Raw genomic sequence first — 16,738 nt, 5'->3', positions numbered from 1 at the left:
CACTGAGCTCAGCCAAGGGGCTTGCTGTAACTAATAGCACATTCACTTAAATTAATTTAATTTCATCAATTTATTAATTTATTGAGTGTAATTGCATTTCTTAATTGTAACGTAATAATTTATCACAACTAAAAAACTGGTGGTGTGACCATTTTAGTGCCTTGTCAGTTTGCTGTGAGTTGAAAAAGGTTGATAATAGCAGCTGTAGAAGAACAACTGAGATCACAGTGGTCACTGCTGCTGTGCATGCTGTAGACTTTCCTGTGGTCTGCACTTTTGGCCATTTGGAAGGTCCTGTGTCCCCTGCCACCTGGAAAATTGCCTTTGGAGAGCAAAGAGAACACAGAGAGGACAGCAAGACATAGACCACAGCATCAGCAACACATAACCTCTGGATCAGAATGCATCCTCAGTGTTTGTGAGGGAGAGTGTCGCTACCTGGGTGCACATGCAGCAGTGTCCTCTTGGGGATGACAGCATGGTGCCTCAGAACACTGCTTTTCCCTCTGCTGATGTAGCTTGCAGTGGAACTATGTGAGAAATAACTGTTCTGCCCCACATGGCAATGCTGCAGTGCTGAAAAACAAAGAGCTCCAGGTGAGTGTTCAGCCAGCAGAAGCAGTGATTGTTGTACCTTGCATTTACCAAGAGAAAGCAGACACTCTATGTCTGCTATGTTGCTATGAGCTGTTGCAAAAGGAAGGGTTAGGCCACATAGTTTATAGCAAAGACAAAATTGACAATGCTGAAGGGTCTTGTAGGGGAGGCAGCAGCCAGATTGTGAAGTGGCCACGGCAAGCACTGCCTCCTCTAGAGAAACCAGAAGTCACTGGGGAGACAGTACTGGTGGAGGAAAAAAATTATGCCCCCTGTTGGTATAGTGCCAGGTGCAGGTGCCCCTCAGGCTCTTGTTACGCATCTGGTTCTGCCATAGGAGAGAAGACAGGTGGAGAGGGTGGCAGGAGTTGATTTTCTGGTGTACCTCCCCCATTGTTTTCTATGAGTTTTTGGACTGGTGCTGTGCTGATGTTTGGGGAATGTCCCTCACCTGGAGGACACTTAGGATATGGTGTAAGTTGGCTCCTCTTCATTCCACCTTCACCCCCCCCCCCATTTTGGGATTTATGCTGGCTGTAGTTGTTACACCAGCAGTGGGTCTGTGGGAAGAATTGGTACTATGATAGTGTGACTTTATTGCCACTAGCACAGCTATAGTTGTCAATGAGCAAGAAGAAAGTAGGGGCACATGGTGAGCAGTTGGGTAAGTAGTGGCCACCCCTACCAATCTGCCTACTCCCCTCCCGGTCAGCTGCTTGAAGAAGCCACCTTATCAAGCCTCATAGCTAGAGATGGGAGAAATGGTGATAACAAAATAAAAACTCATAGCACTGCTTTCTGCACTTCTCATTTTTGTAAAAAAAAAACAACCAGCAAAAAAATAAAACCATTTCACTGTATTTGTTATTTATTTATTATTTAATGGGGTGTGTGTGCATGGGTAATGTCTGTGGCTGCATCTGCTGACACCTATAACACCTACCTAGTACACTTTTAAAACAGTTATAATTATAATGTGAATTTTGAATAAGAACACCTAACACCGCTTTTAGAAAACACTGAAATCTGCCAAAAAAACACAACTGTTTTCTCCCACTTCTCATAGCTTAGATGGCTCTGCCTGTTTGTACTGTATGTCCCTGTGTGTTCAATGAAGAATGTTCTCTTCATTCTTCCAGGTTATGTGCATTGTCTGCTGAGGCTAGCTTTTTGGGAGGGATAGGGTGGTATGGAATGACTGGCAATTGCTGCTGGATTGACCCAAAAAGAATAAAAGTGCAATCCTAAATACACATTAATGGGAGTAAGCCCCATTGAGCTCAGTGGGATTTACTTATTATTATTATTATTATTAACAGTATTTATATACCGCTGTTCAACTAAAAGTTCACAAAGCGGTTTACAGAGAAAAATCAAATAAGTAAATGGCTCCCTGTCCCAAAAGGGCTCACAACCTAAAAAAATGCAAATGAATACCAGTAGACAGCCACTAGAACAGACACTGCTGGGGTGAGGTGGGCAAGTTACTCTCCCCCTGCTAAAAAAAGGAGCACCCACTTGAAAAAGTACCTCTTACCCAATTAGCAGGGGTTTACTTCTGAGTAAACCTGCCTAGGATTGGACTGTAAGAGATTCTAAAATGGATAACGTATATTGGCTAAGAGGCACTTTTGCAGGTGGGTGCTCCTCTTTATTTAGCAGGGGGAGAGTAACTGGCCCTCCTCACCCCAGAAGTCTTTTCTAGTGGCTGTCTGCTGGCATTCTTTTGCCTCTTGTTAGATTGTGAGCCCTTTTGGGACAAGGAGCCATTATTGTTTGATTTTTCTCTGTAAACCGCTTTGTGAAATTTTCATTGAAAAGTGGTATATAAATACTACTACTACTACTAATGATAATGGGTCCCACTTCTGTTGATACTGGAACCTGCAGTTTTTCTTTTCTTTTGAACATACACAGAACTCTCCAACAGGCAGAGAAAAGAGCTCTTTAATTCATTTTATGAAATTGACGTAAGAGCTCATAAAGCATTTGTGCTTGCTGGAAAGCGCGGTGGAAATTATGAATACTGCACGAGCTCAGTGCGGCTGCAATCCTATGCGCTCTTTTCTGGGAGTAAGCCCCACTGAACACAAAGGGACTTACTTCTGAGTAGACACGCATAGGATCGTGCTGTGCCTCATTCCCATTCTTGTCCTTGTTGAACACCCACAAAAGTCACCGTATGGGCCCCCTCTGTGGCATGACTGCTCCAGCGCCCCGATGGTTCGCCCATCCCAGGCAGGTACTCATCACCTCTGCCTCCAAGTTCGACATCGGCCGGAAGGACGCGCGCTTCCCTACCGCTCTGAAGCAGGCAGCGGGAGGAAGGGCAGGGCAGCAGGCGCAGGAGTTTCGGGGAGGCGCTTTTGCCCCGAGCCACGGCTGAGTCGCTCGCTCCGGAGTGCTCCACCCCACATACATACCCCTGCCTGCCTGCCGGGAGAGGAACTCCACGCCCCTGCCCAGGTAGCGCTGGGTTAATCATCGGCAGGCAGGCAGAAGCCCATTTGCCTGCTCCGATCGCGCCCCTCCTTGTGGCTCCGGAGTCTCCACCTCCCCCGAGCGTTGGTGACCCGCCCGCCCTTCCTTCCCTCCCTTCGAGAGGTCTTCGGCTGCGAGCTTCCTGCCTGGCAGCCACAGCTCTAATCTCAGCGCAGCGCTTCGTCGTGTGGATGCGGAGAGCCTCGGCTGCGCAGCGTGGGAAGTTCGGTGAGTTTCAGTCGGGCGGCGCGGGCTGGACTCTGGCGAGAGCGTTCCTGTCTCTGTACCCGGTAGCAGTGCCCGATCCAGGGTGCAGTCCTGTCCACGCTTTCCTGGGAGTAAGCCCCATTAACTAGAATGGGATTCCTTCTGAGTAGGCATGCATAGGACTGGGCTCTCAGGCTGCAATCTTATCCACACTTTCCTGGAAGTGAGCCCCATTGACTGTAATGGGATTCCTTCTGAGTAGGCATGCATAGGACTGGGCTCTCAGGCTGCAACCCTGTCCACACTTTCTTGGGAGTAAGCCCTACTGACTACAGTGGGAGTTGCTCATGAGTAGATGTGGATAGGATTGGGCTATCAGGCTGCAGTCTTATCCACACTTACCTGGGCGTAAACCCCACTGACTATAATGGGACTTCCTTCCGAGTAGACATGCACAGGCTTGGGCTCCCACTCGTCCAGAGTGAGGCTCCCCCTCTTTCTGCTGGTGCCTCGCTTGCACCGCAGGCGGATCAGAGTGTGTTCGCCTGGATGTTAAGGCTTGACTTCCCTGTTGCTTCCCCTTTGCTTGCTTGCACGGCCCCGGTCCGTGCTTGGGCGGCTCGGTCATCCGTGCGCAGGTGCCTGCCTGCTACTAGAGTGCTGTCGGGATCCCTACCTAGCGCCGTGAATGAGTCGAAATGACTTATCCCCGAAAGGATCTCCAAAGCTTTGCTCTGCGCTGGTGCATCTCTTCGCGCGCTCCGCGTGACTTGTGCAGAGAGAGGCGTGGAGGACCCCCCCCTTTGCAGCAGCTCCTGGGCGGTCTCTTTATGCGCCCTGGAATTTTGTAGGATGGGGGGCAGGGCCTCTGAGAGGAGTTTTAACAGGGGTACAAAGTTTCTTTTGGGCCCCCTCTTAAAGGGGAGGGGTGAAACAGTGGGGGAGGATTGGCAGAACAGGGGCAGGAAGGGGGCAAAACTGGGCAGGGGATGGTGGTGAAGGTCACAAAAGCCTTTGGAGCCCAGGTCTACTGGGCTTCCCGATGCAGTGCCCAAATCTACCTGCCCATTACCAGCTAGATATGATAATATTTTGAAGAGACACTTCAAATTTTGAATATTTTGAAGAGACACTTTGCCAACAGTCTGAGGCTAAGAGGCAAAGAAGGAAGGCCCATAGCCAGGGAGACAGACCAGGGACAGACTGCACTTGCTCCCGGTGTGGAAGGGATTCTCACTCCCGGATTGGCCTTTTCAGCCACACTAGACGCTGTGCCAGAACCACCTTTCAGAGCGCGATACCATAGTCTTTCGAGACTGAAGGTTGCCAATACATATGATAATATGGAAAACCAACCACACTCCTGTCTCTCTAAAATGTATTAAATATAGAAAATGACTGCAGAAAATTAGCATTATTGTATTTAGGCTCACACTAGAATAGTAAGTGTCCTGTTTGCACCAAAACTTCCTTCTGCAGCAGCAGTAGCCCCGCAGCTGTTTTCCTGAGCATACACTCCTTCATGGCAAGCAGATCTACACACCAAAGAGCTACTGTAGCAGGCCAGTTTCTTCCCGGATTTGACATTTCCCAGTCTTATGGGAAGCAAGTCTGGGTGATATTGGAAAATGTAAGAACCCTGGAAATTTCTGGGCTCCCTCTTTTGGCTCCTAGGCCTGGGTACAAATTATCCCCTTTACTCCCATCCCCCATGGGCCCTGATGGGGGGTATTGGATTTCTTGGTGTGCTTTTCTAGTTTGGGAACTTTTTGTGCATTGTCTGACCTAACAAATCTGCAGTGTGAATCTAATCTGACCTAACAAATCTGCAGTGTGAGAGCAGTGTGAATGTCTTTTTCAGAGCACATACTGAAAATAGCTTCATGTTTCTTAGTTTTTCATTAACTAACTGCTCTTGGATTTTTTTTATGCTCCTTCAAATATATGTCCTTGTGGGTGGAACAACAATGATTGAGAGCCCAGGACCAGGGGAGTTGTGGATTAATTCATCTGAATTAATTATGGCATAATCTTGTGCATGCATCCTTAGCCACAGTGGGTGAATTCTGCACTTCAAGAGGAAATGATTGGAGGCTAAACATTGGCCCCAGGGGAAGCCCCATGACAGAGTCAGAACCTGAAGATAATATGAAAGGCTAGAGAGTGCTAGGGAATGCTGGGGCTGGCCAGTGACCCTGGGGGCCTATTAGCTGAAAACTGTAGTTCCCCATCTCCTGCTGTTCAGGAATGTTGTTATGTCAGGAGCTCAGTGCAGACGTGTGTGTGCTATTGCTTCCATAAAACAGGATGGCAAGTGGTCTCAGTAATCACCTGGCTCCTCTCTTGTTTCCCTTTTTCCTGTGGCTGCTTGTCCAGCTTTGGCAGCTCCCCTTGTAACTGCCTATTCAATTTTGGTTGTTTCATTTTGCAAGCAAGGTTGCACTGTAAAGAGGGTCCCTGTCAGTACAAGGAGGTGTTTTGTTTTGCAAAATATAAATAGGGAAGGCAATCTGTCTTAGTGATCCAATTTCAGTTGTTACAGAAGCATGTATGCTTTTGAATGCCACAGAATTCTTCATTAGGCACATCAGCAAATCCAATAAGAAAATAACCACCACCACCCCTTTTTTGGTCTTATTGTCTGAGACTGGCATTCAAACCATGATAATTTTTTTGGAAGTATTTCCATTAAGTGACTCTGTCTGTGGTACCTCCACCCATGGGATCAGCAGGATTAGTATTTTTCCTTGAGGTTCAGTTCCTGTGGACTTTTATTTTTTTCTGGTATGCAACACAGATTCAAAAAGTGAGAAAGGGGTCAGATGATCCTCTATGTTGTTAACTATCTGTAGTCTCGGGCAACCTAGAGGGCTTGCATCCAATAAGGTACAGTAGGGACCTTGGAGGTTTCTCTCAGATATGTTGGATATATACCCAGCAATCCTCAACACTTACTGCTTCTGTTGGAAAATGTGTATACATTTGTGTTAATGCAAATGTAAGTGCAGTGTTTTTATCCTAGATATTTTTGTTCTGCTTTTTGTGCAAGACAACAAAGCAGCTCTGGGTGAGTGCATTGAGAATGCTTATCTAGCAAAAGAATGTTAAAGTGGGTGTAGTGGAGTAATGTAGTAAATGTAAACACATACATCTGGAAGTATTTTCCACTTCAAATCCAAGACATAGTCAAACTGTGCATTCTGAAACATCACATGGTACACACAGCCCTCTTGCAGTGATGGTATTTTAGGATATATTGGGGGATCGCATGTTTAAGCGCTCGCCCTTTTCAGAAGTGTAGGCAGCCCAACATGCGTTCAGGAGTGGTTCAGATCCAGGGGGACTGAACCACATGATGTTGTTGAAGGTGCAGCCCAACTTAATATTCTCTATATAGTATGATTAGGGCTGGGATATTAGTAATTCCAATCCTAAAACACAACCAATGTTCTGTAGGTATTATTTCAATGCATGTCCTGGACTTGCTGAACAGCTGCACTTTTTTTGTATCCATTTCCTTAGATCTGTTGTAATTGATAGGAAGTTGGAGCCCAGTAAAGAAGTTCAGTTGGAGCTTCTTTGGTAGGTATCATGGATGACTTCTGCAAGGGTGGCCTTTGCCAGCTCATTTATTTATAATAGAATTTGTGCCCTGATATAAATGGTGCTTGGTAATGTGCATCTTGTTGCCATGCACTGTATGCATGACATGTGCCTTTGCATGCAGATTCTGACACGTTGTGGCCATGTTTTTATTTATTTTTCACATTAGTGTACCACCCTTCTTCCAAGCAGCTCAAGGTGGTATGCATGGTTCCTTCCCTCCTTTTGTCCCCACAACCCTGTGACGTAGGTTAGGCTGAGAGATGGTCTGACCCAAGGTTACCCAGAAAGCTTCATTGCTAAGCAGGGATTTGAACCTGGATCTGTCTGGTTTAGCACCAAAACTACTACACTGTCTTGGCTCCCTTTATGTTGAAATATCTTGAGCATGTCAGGTTTATAATCTGCAATGCAAATCTAACAGTGCAATCGTAAGTTGCATTGAAACAGGCAGGTCGGTAGGCCTGCGCTGTGTCCAGTGCAAATTTGGGGCTGGCTGAGGCTCAGCCCAAGGCAAAGGGAAGACTGCAGCGGCCCCAGTGGGTCTATTCAGATCTGTGCCACCTGAAGAGGTGGTGCAAAACCTGAGCAGGACAGAGCAGCCTGGAGTCGCTTCCTGCTGTCCAGGAACAGGACTAGGATCTGGCATAAGAAGGAAAGAAAGCAGGTTTATTTTGGGATATGCTCGACAGTGCAGAGCAATGGTCATTTCCCCAAGTTATTTCCCCAAGCCATGGTCACATCCATTACATGTGGAGATCATGGAAAGCCCTTTGCCCCCCAAGAAATTCTTCCCTTGTTCCTAGAATACGCATCTAACTTTTAGTGATATGTAGCTGGCCTTTCTATACAAAATATAGCAAAAACATTGCACTCTTCCCTTATATGGTCTTGAGCCTTTTCTTCGTCTTGAGTAGCTTGATCTGTACTTGCCAGCACAGCATGATTTTTCTGCACTGATTCCCCAAGAACGGTCTGGATTTAGTGAGGCGGACTCAGTGAAAACAAGAACAGGCAGCTTGTAGAGTAGGAGAGTGTGTGTGCATGCGTGTGTAGGGGAGCTGGCCTGCATGCTCTGTCAGTGCTTCAAACAGTAATGGAATTCCAGATGGGAGGGTGATGGTGGTGGTGACTGCTGCTGGTACAGCTGCAAGAATGACACTTTGGCCTCTGCTGCCCTCTCATTTCATACTCTGCTCTCTCACATTTTTCTATTCAGCCGTTTATCCCATCACCCTTCCCTCCCTAATTCATGGGTACTCTGAAGTCTACAGTCAGAATGGAGGAATAAGCTATGTGAAAATCACCTTAGGCACTGTGCATTTTTCAAATTTTCCCATGCAGGAATGTCTTGCTGGCACTTGGGGCCCCTTCCTCTCCCACCTCATTTGATACAGCACCATCATGTAACCAATTGCTCATGATGTGGTAAGCTGCGCAGGGTCTATCGTTAAGCATTCTTTTTTTCTTTCTAATATCTCCCTTCTTTGAAAAGCCAGGGGTAATAAAACGCAGGGAGTCACAGATGTATGCCAGTAGAGATGGTGTGAATTGGAGAGGGGGCTAGAATTATGGGAAAGGGTGGGGGGAGTTCATCCATCCTCTGACCTATGGAACCTTTGGCTTAAAAAAACAAAGGTCTGAAACCTGAGATTCTGGGTTAGCAGACACCTCTAGTGATACCAGTTTTTACAAACTGCAGATTGGGTAGTACTGTAGAGATGGATGAGAGGTGTTCAGGGAGATGGAGATGGACTCTCTGATGTTCATGTCTTGGAGGGCAGGATAATGCATTGTTTGGTAGGAGGTGCAGCTCTTGAGTGTCTTGGAACAGTTTATTGTCTTTTCTTGCCCAGCTGTGCTGTTGTGAATTGGACCTTTCCCTTCCTTTATGCCTGGTCTTAGTTCTCTGCAGATGGGAATGGGCCTCCACTGTGAATCCACTCTGGGAATCCGTTCTTCATACAGAGTCTTTGGGTGACTCCTGATGAGCTCATTGGCTTTTGCCAAGCAGCTGCCTCACAAAAATACCAGCTGTGCCATTAAATGAGCCTAGCAGACAAGCCTCATTGAATCAACAGTCACACCCAGTGCATTGCCAGTCTGCAAGCATGAGCATGCTTCCTCAACAATGCTGCTTTGCACAGAAACATCCATGATAGATAGCTCCCTCCCCCCACTTTGTTCATATTACATATGCCAGTGTTTCTCAGACTGTGGGTTGGGACCCACTAGAGGGGACACGAGCCAATTTCAGATGGGTCCCCATTCATTTCAATAATTTATTTTTTAATATATTACACTTAATGTTACTATGGTATGTGATTGCATTTGGGGAAATGTACATCTGTACTTTAACAGGCTACTATGTATATACTGTTAACAATGATAGTAAATGGGTAAGTGTGGGTAGGATTGTTAAAAATTTCCTGCTTGATGATGTTGCTTCCAGTCATGATATCACTTCTGGTGGGTCCTGAGAGATTCTCATTCTAAAAAGTGGGTTCTGGTGCTAAAAGTTTGAGAACCGCTGAGTACTATGGACACCTCACAATTGGCCATAATTGTTAGAGGTAAAATAACAAAGAGATTTACTATGTCTATATATACCTGGGGATAAGTTTCTCATACTGCAGGTCATGACCCACTTGGCAGGTCATGAACTGATTTTCTGTTGATCGCATGAGCAAAATGCATTAAGCCTTATGTAAAGTGAAACTGAGCCACACCACGTGTTTATTCATGAGTAGACAGCTGTGCCTTGGTCCATTGCAAAGGCCAGGCCAAGAGGAATCCAGAGCCACCAGAATGATCTTAATCTGATGAACGCAGCCCCCCCCCCCCCAAAACATCTGAGAAAGAAGTTCCTCCTTCTAAACCAGGGGTGCCCAAACCCCAGCCCTGGGGCCACTCGCGGCCCTTGAGGACTCCCAATGCGGCCCTCAGGGAGCCCCCAGTTTCCAATGAACCTCTTGCCCTCTGGAGGCTTGCTGAGGCCCGCACTGGCCTGATGCAACTGCTCTCAGCATGAGGGCGACTGTTTGATCTCTCGTGTGAGCTGTGGGATGAGGACTCCCTCCACTGCTTGCTGTTTCACATCTGTGATGCAGTCGCAGCAGCAAAGGAAAGGCCAGCCTTGCTTTGTGCAAGGCCTTTTATAGGCCTTGAGCTATTGCAAGACCATTCATTCATTCATATAAGTTCATGTTTAATATATTCATTTATGTAAACTTACGTAAATTTATTCAAATTTGAAATGTAAATTAATTATTTTCTTCTCTGGCCCAGTGTCAGAGAGATGATGTGGCCCTCCTGCCAAAAACTTTGGACACCCCTGTTCTAAGCTGACAAATGTATCAAGCCCTATGGAAAGAAAACTAAGCTACATTGTTGTGTTTACTCATGAGTAAGAAAATGTGCCTTGCCTCATGTGGAAGGTCAGGCGAAGGCTACCAGAATAGTCCCAATCCAATGAATGTGGAGTTCCAGAAGGCACCCCCCTCATCATAGTACAGGTGGGGCCTCAGTATCTGTAGGGGATTTGTTCTCAGAACACCTGTGGTTACCGAAAATCATGGATAAGCAGATCCCTGATTTTTGGCCCCTTAAGCTCTCTGAAGGGAACCAGAGCTGTGGTTCTGAGCTGTTAATACATCTGTGCCCAGTCAGCCCATGGCCTCCATGGGCTTCAGAATGGCTCCTAGAGCTGAAAGAACAAGACTTCTGGTTTCCGGAAGAGACATTTTAATGCCTTTTAAGGGCCTTTTAATGCCTTGCAAGGGAAATGTCAGCTCCAGGAACCATTCTGAAGCCCACAAGGCTGTGGAAGTTTACGGCCTCTGTGGGCTTCAGAAAGCCCTCCAGAAGCTTCTGGAGCACAGCTCCAGTCCCCTTTGGAGGGCTCGGGTGAGGCTGAGTCTGGACTAACACAGGTCTGGGGGACCCGGGTTGAGCCAGATCCATGGATGTAAAATCCATGGATAAACAGGCTTCACTTGTGCAGTAAAAAGAGGCTTGAACTGGTAGGACTTGTTTCTTTTTTAGTCTTGTGGGTCCTGAAGGTGTGTAATTTTAAAAAGTGGGTTCCACTGCTAAAAAGGTTTGGGAACCACTGCTTTATTGGGCCCAATCCTATCCAACTTTCTAGCTCCATTGTAGCCACAGTGCAGCTCCGTGGTAAGGGAGAACGTGTTCCCATATCTTAAGAAGACCCCAGTGATTGCTCCTCCACCACAGGATGCAGCTCACGCTCCACTGGCACAACTGCACCAGCACTGGAAAACTGGATAGGATTGGGCCCCTTGTCTTTTACAGACTTCTCAACCACCCCACCCCCCCAACACTGGGGAGCCTCATTTTTTCTCCTCATTGCTCTGGGGTTTCAATGCTGTCTAGAGAGACGCTTTGAATCTCAATCCAGCCCAAACAATAACAATAAAAAAGTGTTGTATTTCAAATTGGATTTGTCCCAAATCACACTGAACTGGTTTAAATATAAGAACTTAAATTGAACTGGACACTGGGTAGGGCTGGAAATTTTACTGATTTTTTTGGGGGGGAGGGTTGAGATTTTTGCAAGCAGGCTACAGACAGAATTCACTTTGTGGAACAGGGCTGGCTTCCCCATCTCATCTCTCCTTATTTAATTGTTTTACTTTAATATTTATAATATATTTTAATTAATTTATAGCACACCCATCTAGGGAAAATGAGAGGTAATTTCAGTGCTTCTCATGGGCAATTTCAGTGCTTGCCACTTTCTCAGGAAACAGTTCCTGCTTGATTATGTCTATTCCAGCCATGATATAACTTCTAGGTTAATGACATCACTTCTGGTGGGTCCCAGCCAGATTGTCATTCTGAAAAGTGGGTCCTAGTGCAAAACGTTTGAGAACCACTGAATCAGGGAGACTGATTGTATAGGTGAAATGTGATAATTTCAAAGCCACATCATATGTGGCTACAAAATTGGCAATCTTCATTATGAGATGTGGCTAATATTCTTTCTCTGGCAAATGTCATATGATAATAGAAGTGCTAAATTGATTAAAACCAGATCACAAACCAGTTAAGCTAGCGGACTCTGATTTAATCCCACTTAGTTCTAATAAAGTACTTGTGTTTATGGATACAAATGTACAGGACCTCCCAGAGGCACTGGACAGCGTGCATTTGGGGTTTCTTGGGCTAAGATGATTATGTGTAGGCTTGTGTTGGACATTAATTATAAGAAATGCTTGTTATGGGTTTGATATTGATGCTGAGACAAGTGAAGGATTCAAACAGCACCACAAGCAATGTACAAATACCTCTTTTCAGTTGAAGCAATTGTTTGATGTTACTGCAGTAAAGCTCAATCAATGTTCTTAATTTTAAAATACAAAACTAGGGTTGGAAAAGAACTTACGGGTTTTGGATCACAGAGTTCTGCTGGATTTGTTCATGAAGAACCCCTTTGAAAAGAACCCCTTTGAAGAATCTGATGATCATGGAGCAAAGTAGGTTTCAGATTTTGCAAGGTATGGTGCTGTTTGACTCCTTCGATTGTCTCCGGTATACCAACTTGCACTGGAACTTGGGTCTTAGGTCCTAGCAGAATTACATGAATGGGCAGAGGGGACAGTGCATCTTGTAGGCAGAAGGAAGAGGACATGGTACACACATGTGAAATGTTGCATTGTTCCTTTTTTTTCAAGTTCCTTTTAATATTCTGGGTCAGGAAGAGTCCAGATGCACAGGTCATACTGCACATCTGCTCTGCCTTTGATTTCATTGTATATTGCGTTGATGTTGGAATCTAGTGTGGCAGGTGCAACTTTCACCTCATCGGATGAATTTTGCACGTAATTATTTGAGGATATATAGCTCTGTTACTTAATTTCTACAAGAACACTCTCTCTCTCTCTCTCTCTCTCTCTCTCTCTCTCTCTCTGTGTGTGTGTGTGTGTGTGTGTGTGTGTGTGTGTGTTTAATAATTTGATGTCAGTGGTACTCAAACTGTGGGTCATGACCCACCACCCTTTATAACACTGCCCCTTTCCTTTTAAGGGGCAAGGGAAAGGTAGTGATGTGATCCCCAGGATCACGCCACTGCGGGGGGGGGAAGGGGGGCTATTTTTAAACTTACATGCTACCAGGGTCTGGGGGGTGTGGGGAGCCCTGTGAAGTGCTCTGCAGGGCTCCCCGCAGCTTGTATTAAGTGAAAGTTGTGATAACAACCCTCTTGTGGTTTCAGCACAATCACAACTTTCACTTTTAACAAGCAGCAGGGAGCCCTGCAGTGTGCTCTGCAGGGCTTCTCATACCCTTCAGATCATGGCAGCATGTAAGGTAAGTTTTATTTTTAAATACTTAAGTAAAAATACTTAAATTTTTAAATACTCCCCGTTCCCCTGCAGTGGCGCAATCCTGGAGATCATGTGGCTACCTTCCCCCCCTCCCCCGCAAACACTTACCTCTGGAGATTTACTCCCAAGACGTTTGAGTACCAGTGGATTATGTGATAGGATCCTAGGATTTTATGCCAGAACCAATTCCACCTTGGTTCCTTAAGGGGATCCAGACCACAAAATCAAGGTAGATTGCCCCTTATCCAGACTATTCCGAAACCCGGCCATTTTTGTCCTTTTTTAAAACTTTCTGTAATGTGAGCACTAGAAGGTCCCGTGCTCATTCCCATGTACAGCGGGTTGTAGGTTGTAAGTTTTGTTCTCTGCTCTGTGGTATGTATGTACGTATTCAGACACTGTTGAAAAATGTCAGAGTGGCCAGCAGTTGGGTAACTGTGAAAAGAGCAAGAGGAAGCGTTTCTCATTATATTTATGCAATTATTCCAAAATCCAGACAAATATGAAATCCAGACACCTTCCTGCCCCAAGCAGTTCGGCTAAAGCTGTGTTTCTCAAACTGTGGGTCAGAACCCACTAGGTGGGTTGCAAGCCAATTTTAGGTGGGTCCCTAACCATTTCAGTATTTTATTTTTAATATATTAGACTGGTATGTGACTGCAATTGGGGAAATGTTACAGATCTGTACTTTTAACAAGCTACTACATGTATTCTTTTAACAATGATAGACAATGGGACTTACTCCTGGGTAAGTGTGGGTAGGAGTGCAGCTTGGATTGATAAAAAATGTTCCTGCTTGATGATGTCACTTCTGGTCATGACATCATTTCTGGTGGGTCCTGATAGATTCTCATTCTAAAAAGTGGGTCCTGGTGCTAAATGTGTGAGAACCACTGGAAGGAACAATCAGCTTGTATCACAAGCATTGTGAATGAGGGGCATTGTGTCAAGATGCTAGTAGAATAAAAATGTCCAGATTTTTCAAGGAGGGAAACCAAGCCATATGTTACAGGAACATAACTCACAAAAAAAAAAAATCAAGCCTACTAGTTGTGATGTGGGCTGAAATTCCTTCTGAATAAAGTAGTAGTTTATAGAGCTTAGTAGCCACACTACATTGGCATCCTTCAGTCTTGGAAGACTATGGTATCATGCTCTGAAAAGTGGTTCTGGAACAGAGTGTCCTCTCCAGGGCGCGAAGCCTGGGTAATGTAGATATGGAGGATAGACTGTTACCCATGCAGCAAATCCCCCCTCTCCACGTCGCTGAAATGGTCCAATGGAAAGGCAGAAGCCAAATATGGTTGGTTCCAGCGGCGTCGTAGGAGTTGCCAGAATGTGACTGTGTTCAGCCATGAACTGCCTCAGGGACTCCGGCTCCGGATTTTGCCTCGAGGTTGATTCCTGAAGCCTTTTCCATAACTGGATGTAGCCACAAGGCAGTGGAGGTTTGGGATCAGAGTTTTCCTTCTCTCAGATGAGCTGTCTTCCCAGGCTAAGGAGTCCCATCTACCCGGTGGCTGTTTAGTTGCCTCTTACGACAAGTACAGCCAAACTGTGGGCCTATTCTTATTCCCAGCCCCCAGTAGCCACACTATTCATTTCTATTCAGAAGCTCTCCTACTTAAAGAACAGGTTAGGCCCCAGAGGTCTGTCTATAAGTTGTTATGTTCTTAAGTCCAATATTACTATTATCGATAGCGAACTTGTGAAAAATTAAACAAATGTATTTATAGTAGTCCTTCAGTAAGGTACTCTATAATATGTGGTCTTACCTTGAAAAGCACTAACAGGGTTGACTGGGATACAGTGGTGAGGTGGAATTACGAGGGGGCAATAGAAAAGCTTCCCTTCTTTTCCTGCTAAGAATTGCATCCTTGCAGTAGCCTTGTGTAATCGGCTGCTACATTAATGCTCCCTTTGCTTTTATGGCAAGAAATTTGGGAGTATCTTCATGTGTCTTTCAGCAGTTGAAAACTTTTGTGGAAGCAAGATACAGAAGGGGAGCTTCATTCCTCTAAGTCAGCGGTTCTCACACATTTAGCACCGGGACCCACATTTTAGAATGAGAATTTGTCAGGACCCAGCGGTAGTGATGTCATGACCGGAAGTGACATCATCAAGCAGGAACATTTTTAACAATCCTAGACTGCAATCCTACCCACACTTACCCAGGAGTAAGTCCCATTTACTATCATGGTTAAAGAATATGCATACTAGCTTGTTCAAAGAACAGGTCTGTAACATTTCCCCCAATGCAGTTGCATACCATGGTAGCATCTAATATATAATCTAATATATTAAAAATAAAATATTGAAATGAATGGGGACCCACCTGAAATTGGCTTGTTATGCACCGAGTCGGTTTGAGTAAGTCCCATTTACTATCATGATTAAAGAATATGTATACTAGCTTGTTCAAAGAACAGGTCTGTAACATTTCCACATTCTCAGTAGTGGCACCAATGCTATGGAACTCCCTTCCCCTTGACTTAAGAATGGCTCCCTCTCTTGAGACCTTTCGGTGAGGCCTGAAGATCCTTCTGTTTAAACAAGCCTTCTGAGTTCTCGGCCTTTTAACATCTTTTTAAAATCTTTTAATATTTTTACAGGCCTGATTCTTTTATGACTTGGTGCTGCTCTATGCTCTTTTTACCTAGTTTTTATTCTGACTGCTGTTTTTTATGATGTGTTAATATGTTTTTATTTGTTTTTAAATTATGTTTTTAATATGTTGTAAGCCGCCTTGAGTCCCTTCGGGGAGAAAGGCGGGGTAAAAATAAAGTTATTATTATTATTATTTCCCCCAATGCAGTTGCATACCATGGTAGCATCAAATCGAATTTATTAAAAATAAAATATTGAAATGAATGGGGACCCACCTGAAATTGGCTCGTGATCCACCTAGTCGGTTTGAGAAACACTGCTCTACACAGTTTGAGAAACACTGCTCTAAGTATATACCAATGCATGTAAAAACATGCACGTGTAGAATCTTTTTATCCAGCTCTCTTCAATATTACCATGAAGGTATTATTTCCATTACCATGTTTCATTACTCCATTGTTGAGTTGCCTTCCTTCCGGGCCCACTTTTTCTTGCATTAATGCTCCCTGCAACCAGTATCCACCCCAATCAGTCTTGCAGTTCTTTGGGCAACAGAAGCCCCGACCAGCCCCATTCTTATCTTGAAAGTGTGTATGTTGACAGTCCTTAAGTAGGGGAGTTTTTGCACACAATTTCCCAGGAGTAAGCCCTATTGAAAATAGTGGGACTTTGTTCTAAGTAGACATGCATAGGATTTTGCTGTGAGAGACTGAGCTGTAAATCAAGCCTTCCCTGGCTGAAATCTTGCCCTGCTATGAACGCTCACTAGATGCCCTTTGCCAAGTCACCACTTCTCAGTCTCTGCTCTCCTGCTGCAATATGGGGATAATACTGACTCGCCTTACAGGGGTGTTGTAAGGAGCACCTCAAGAATAACACATGTGCAATTTGTACAG

General features: G+C 45.1%; 1 protein-coding gene across 4 annotated transcripts in view; it reads left to right on the top strand.

Moving 5' to 3' along the window:
• Positions 1–3,155: 3,155 nt before the first annotated feature.
• The window catches only part of PLEKHG3 (pleckstrin homology and RhoGEF domain containing G3), a 61,376-nt gene continuing 47,793 nt past the window's right edge, over positions 3,156–16,738 (top strand). For 3 of the 4 annotated variants that reach the window (XM_066611534.1, XM_066611535.1, XM_066611533.1), the window contains exon 1: positions 3,156–3,306. In XM_066611534.1, coding sequence (XP_066467631.1) covers positions 3,270–3,306 — 37 coding nt within the window. In that variant the 5' untranslated portion in view covers positions 3,156–3,269. Of the gene's footprint in view, positions 3,307–6,811; positions 6,868–16,738 lie in introns of those variants that run through there. The other variant, XM_066611536.1, reaches the window with a different exon arrangement.

Source organism: Tiliqua scincoides, chromosome 1 (genome assembly GCF_035046505.1).
Source record: "Tiliqua scincoides isolate rTilSci1 chromosome 1, rTilSci1.hap2, whole genome shotgun sequence".
NCBI classification, from domain to species: domain Eukaryota; kingdom Metazoa; phylum Chordata; class Lepidosauria; order Squamata; family Scincidae; genus Tiliqua; species Tiliqua scincoides.
This window is presented reverse-complemented; position numbering and strand designations above follow the sequence as displayed.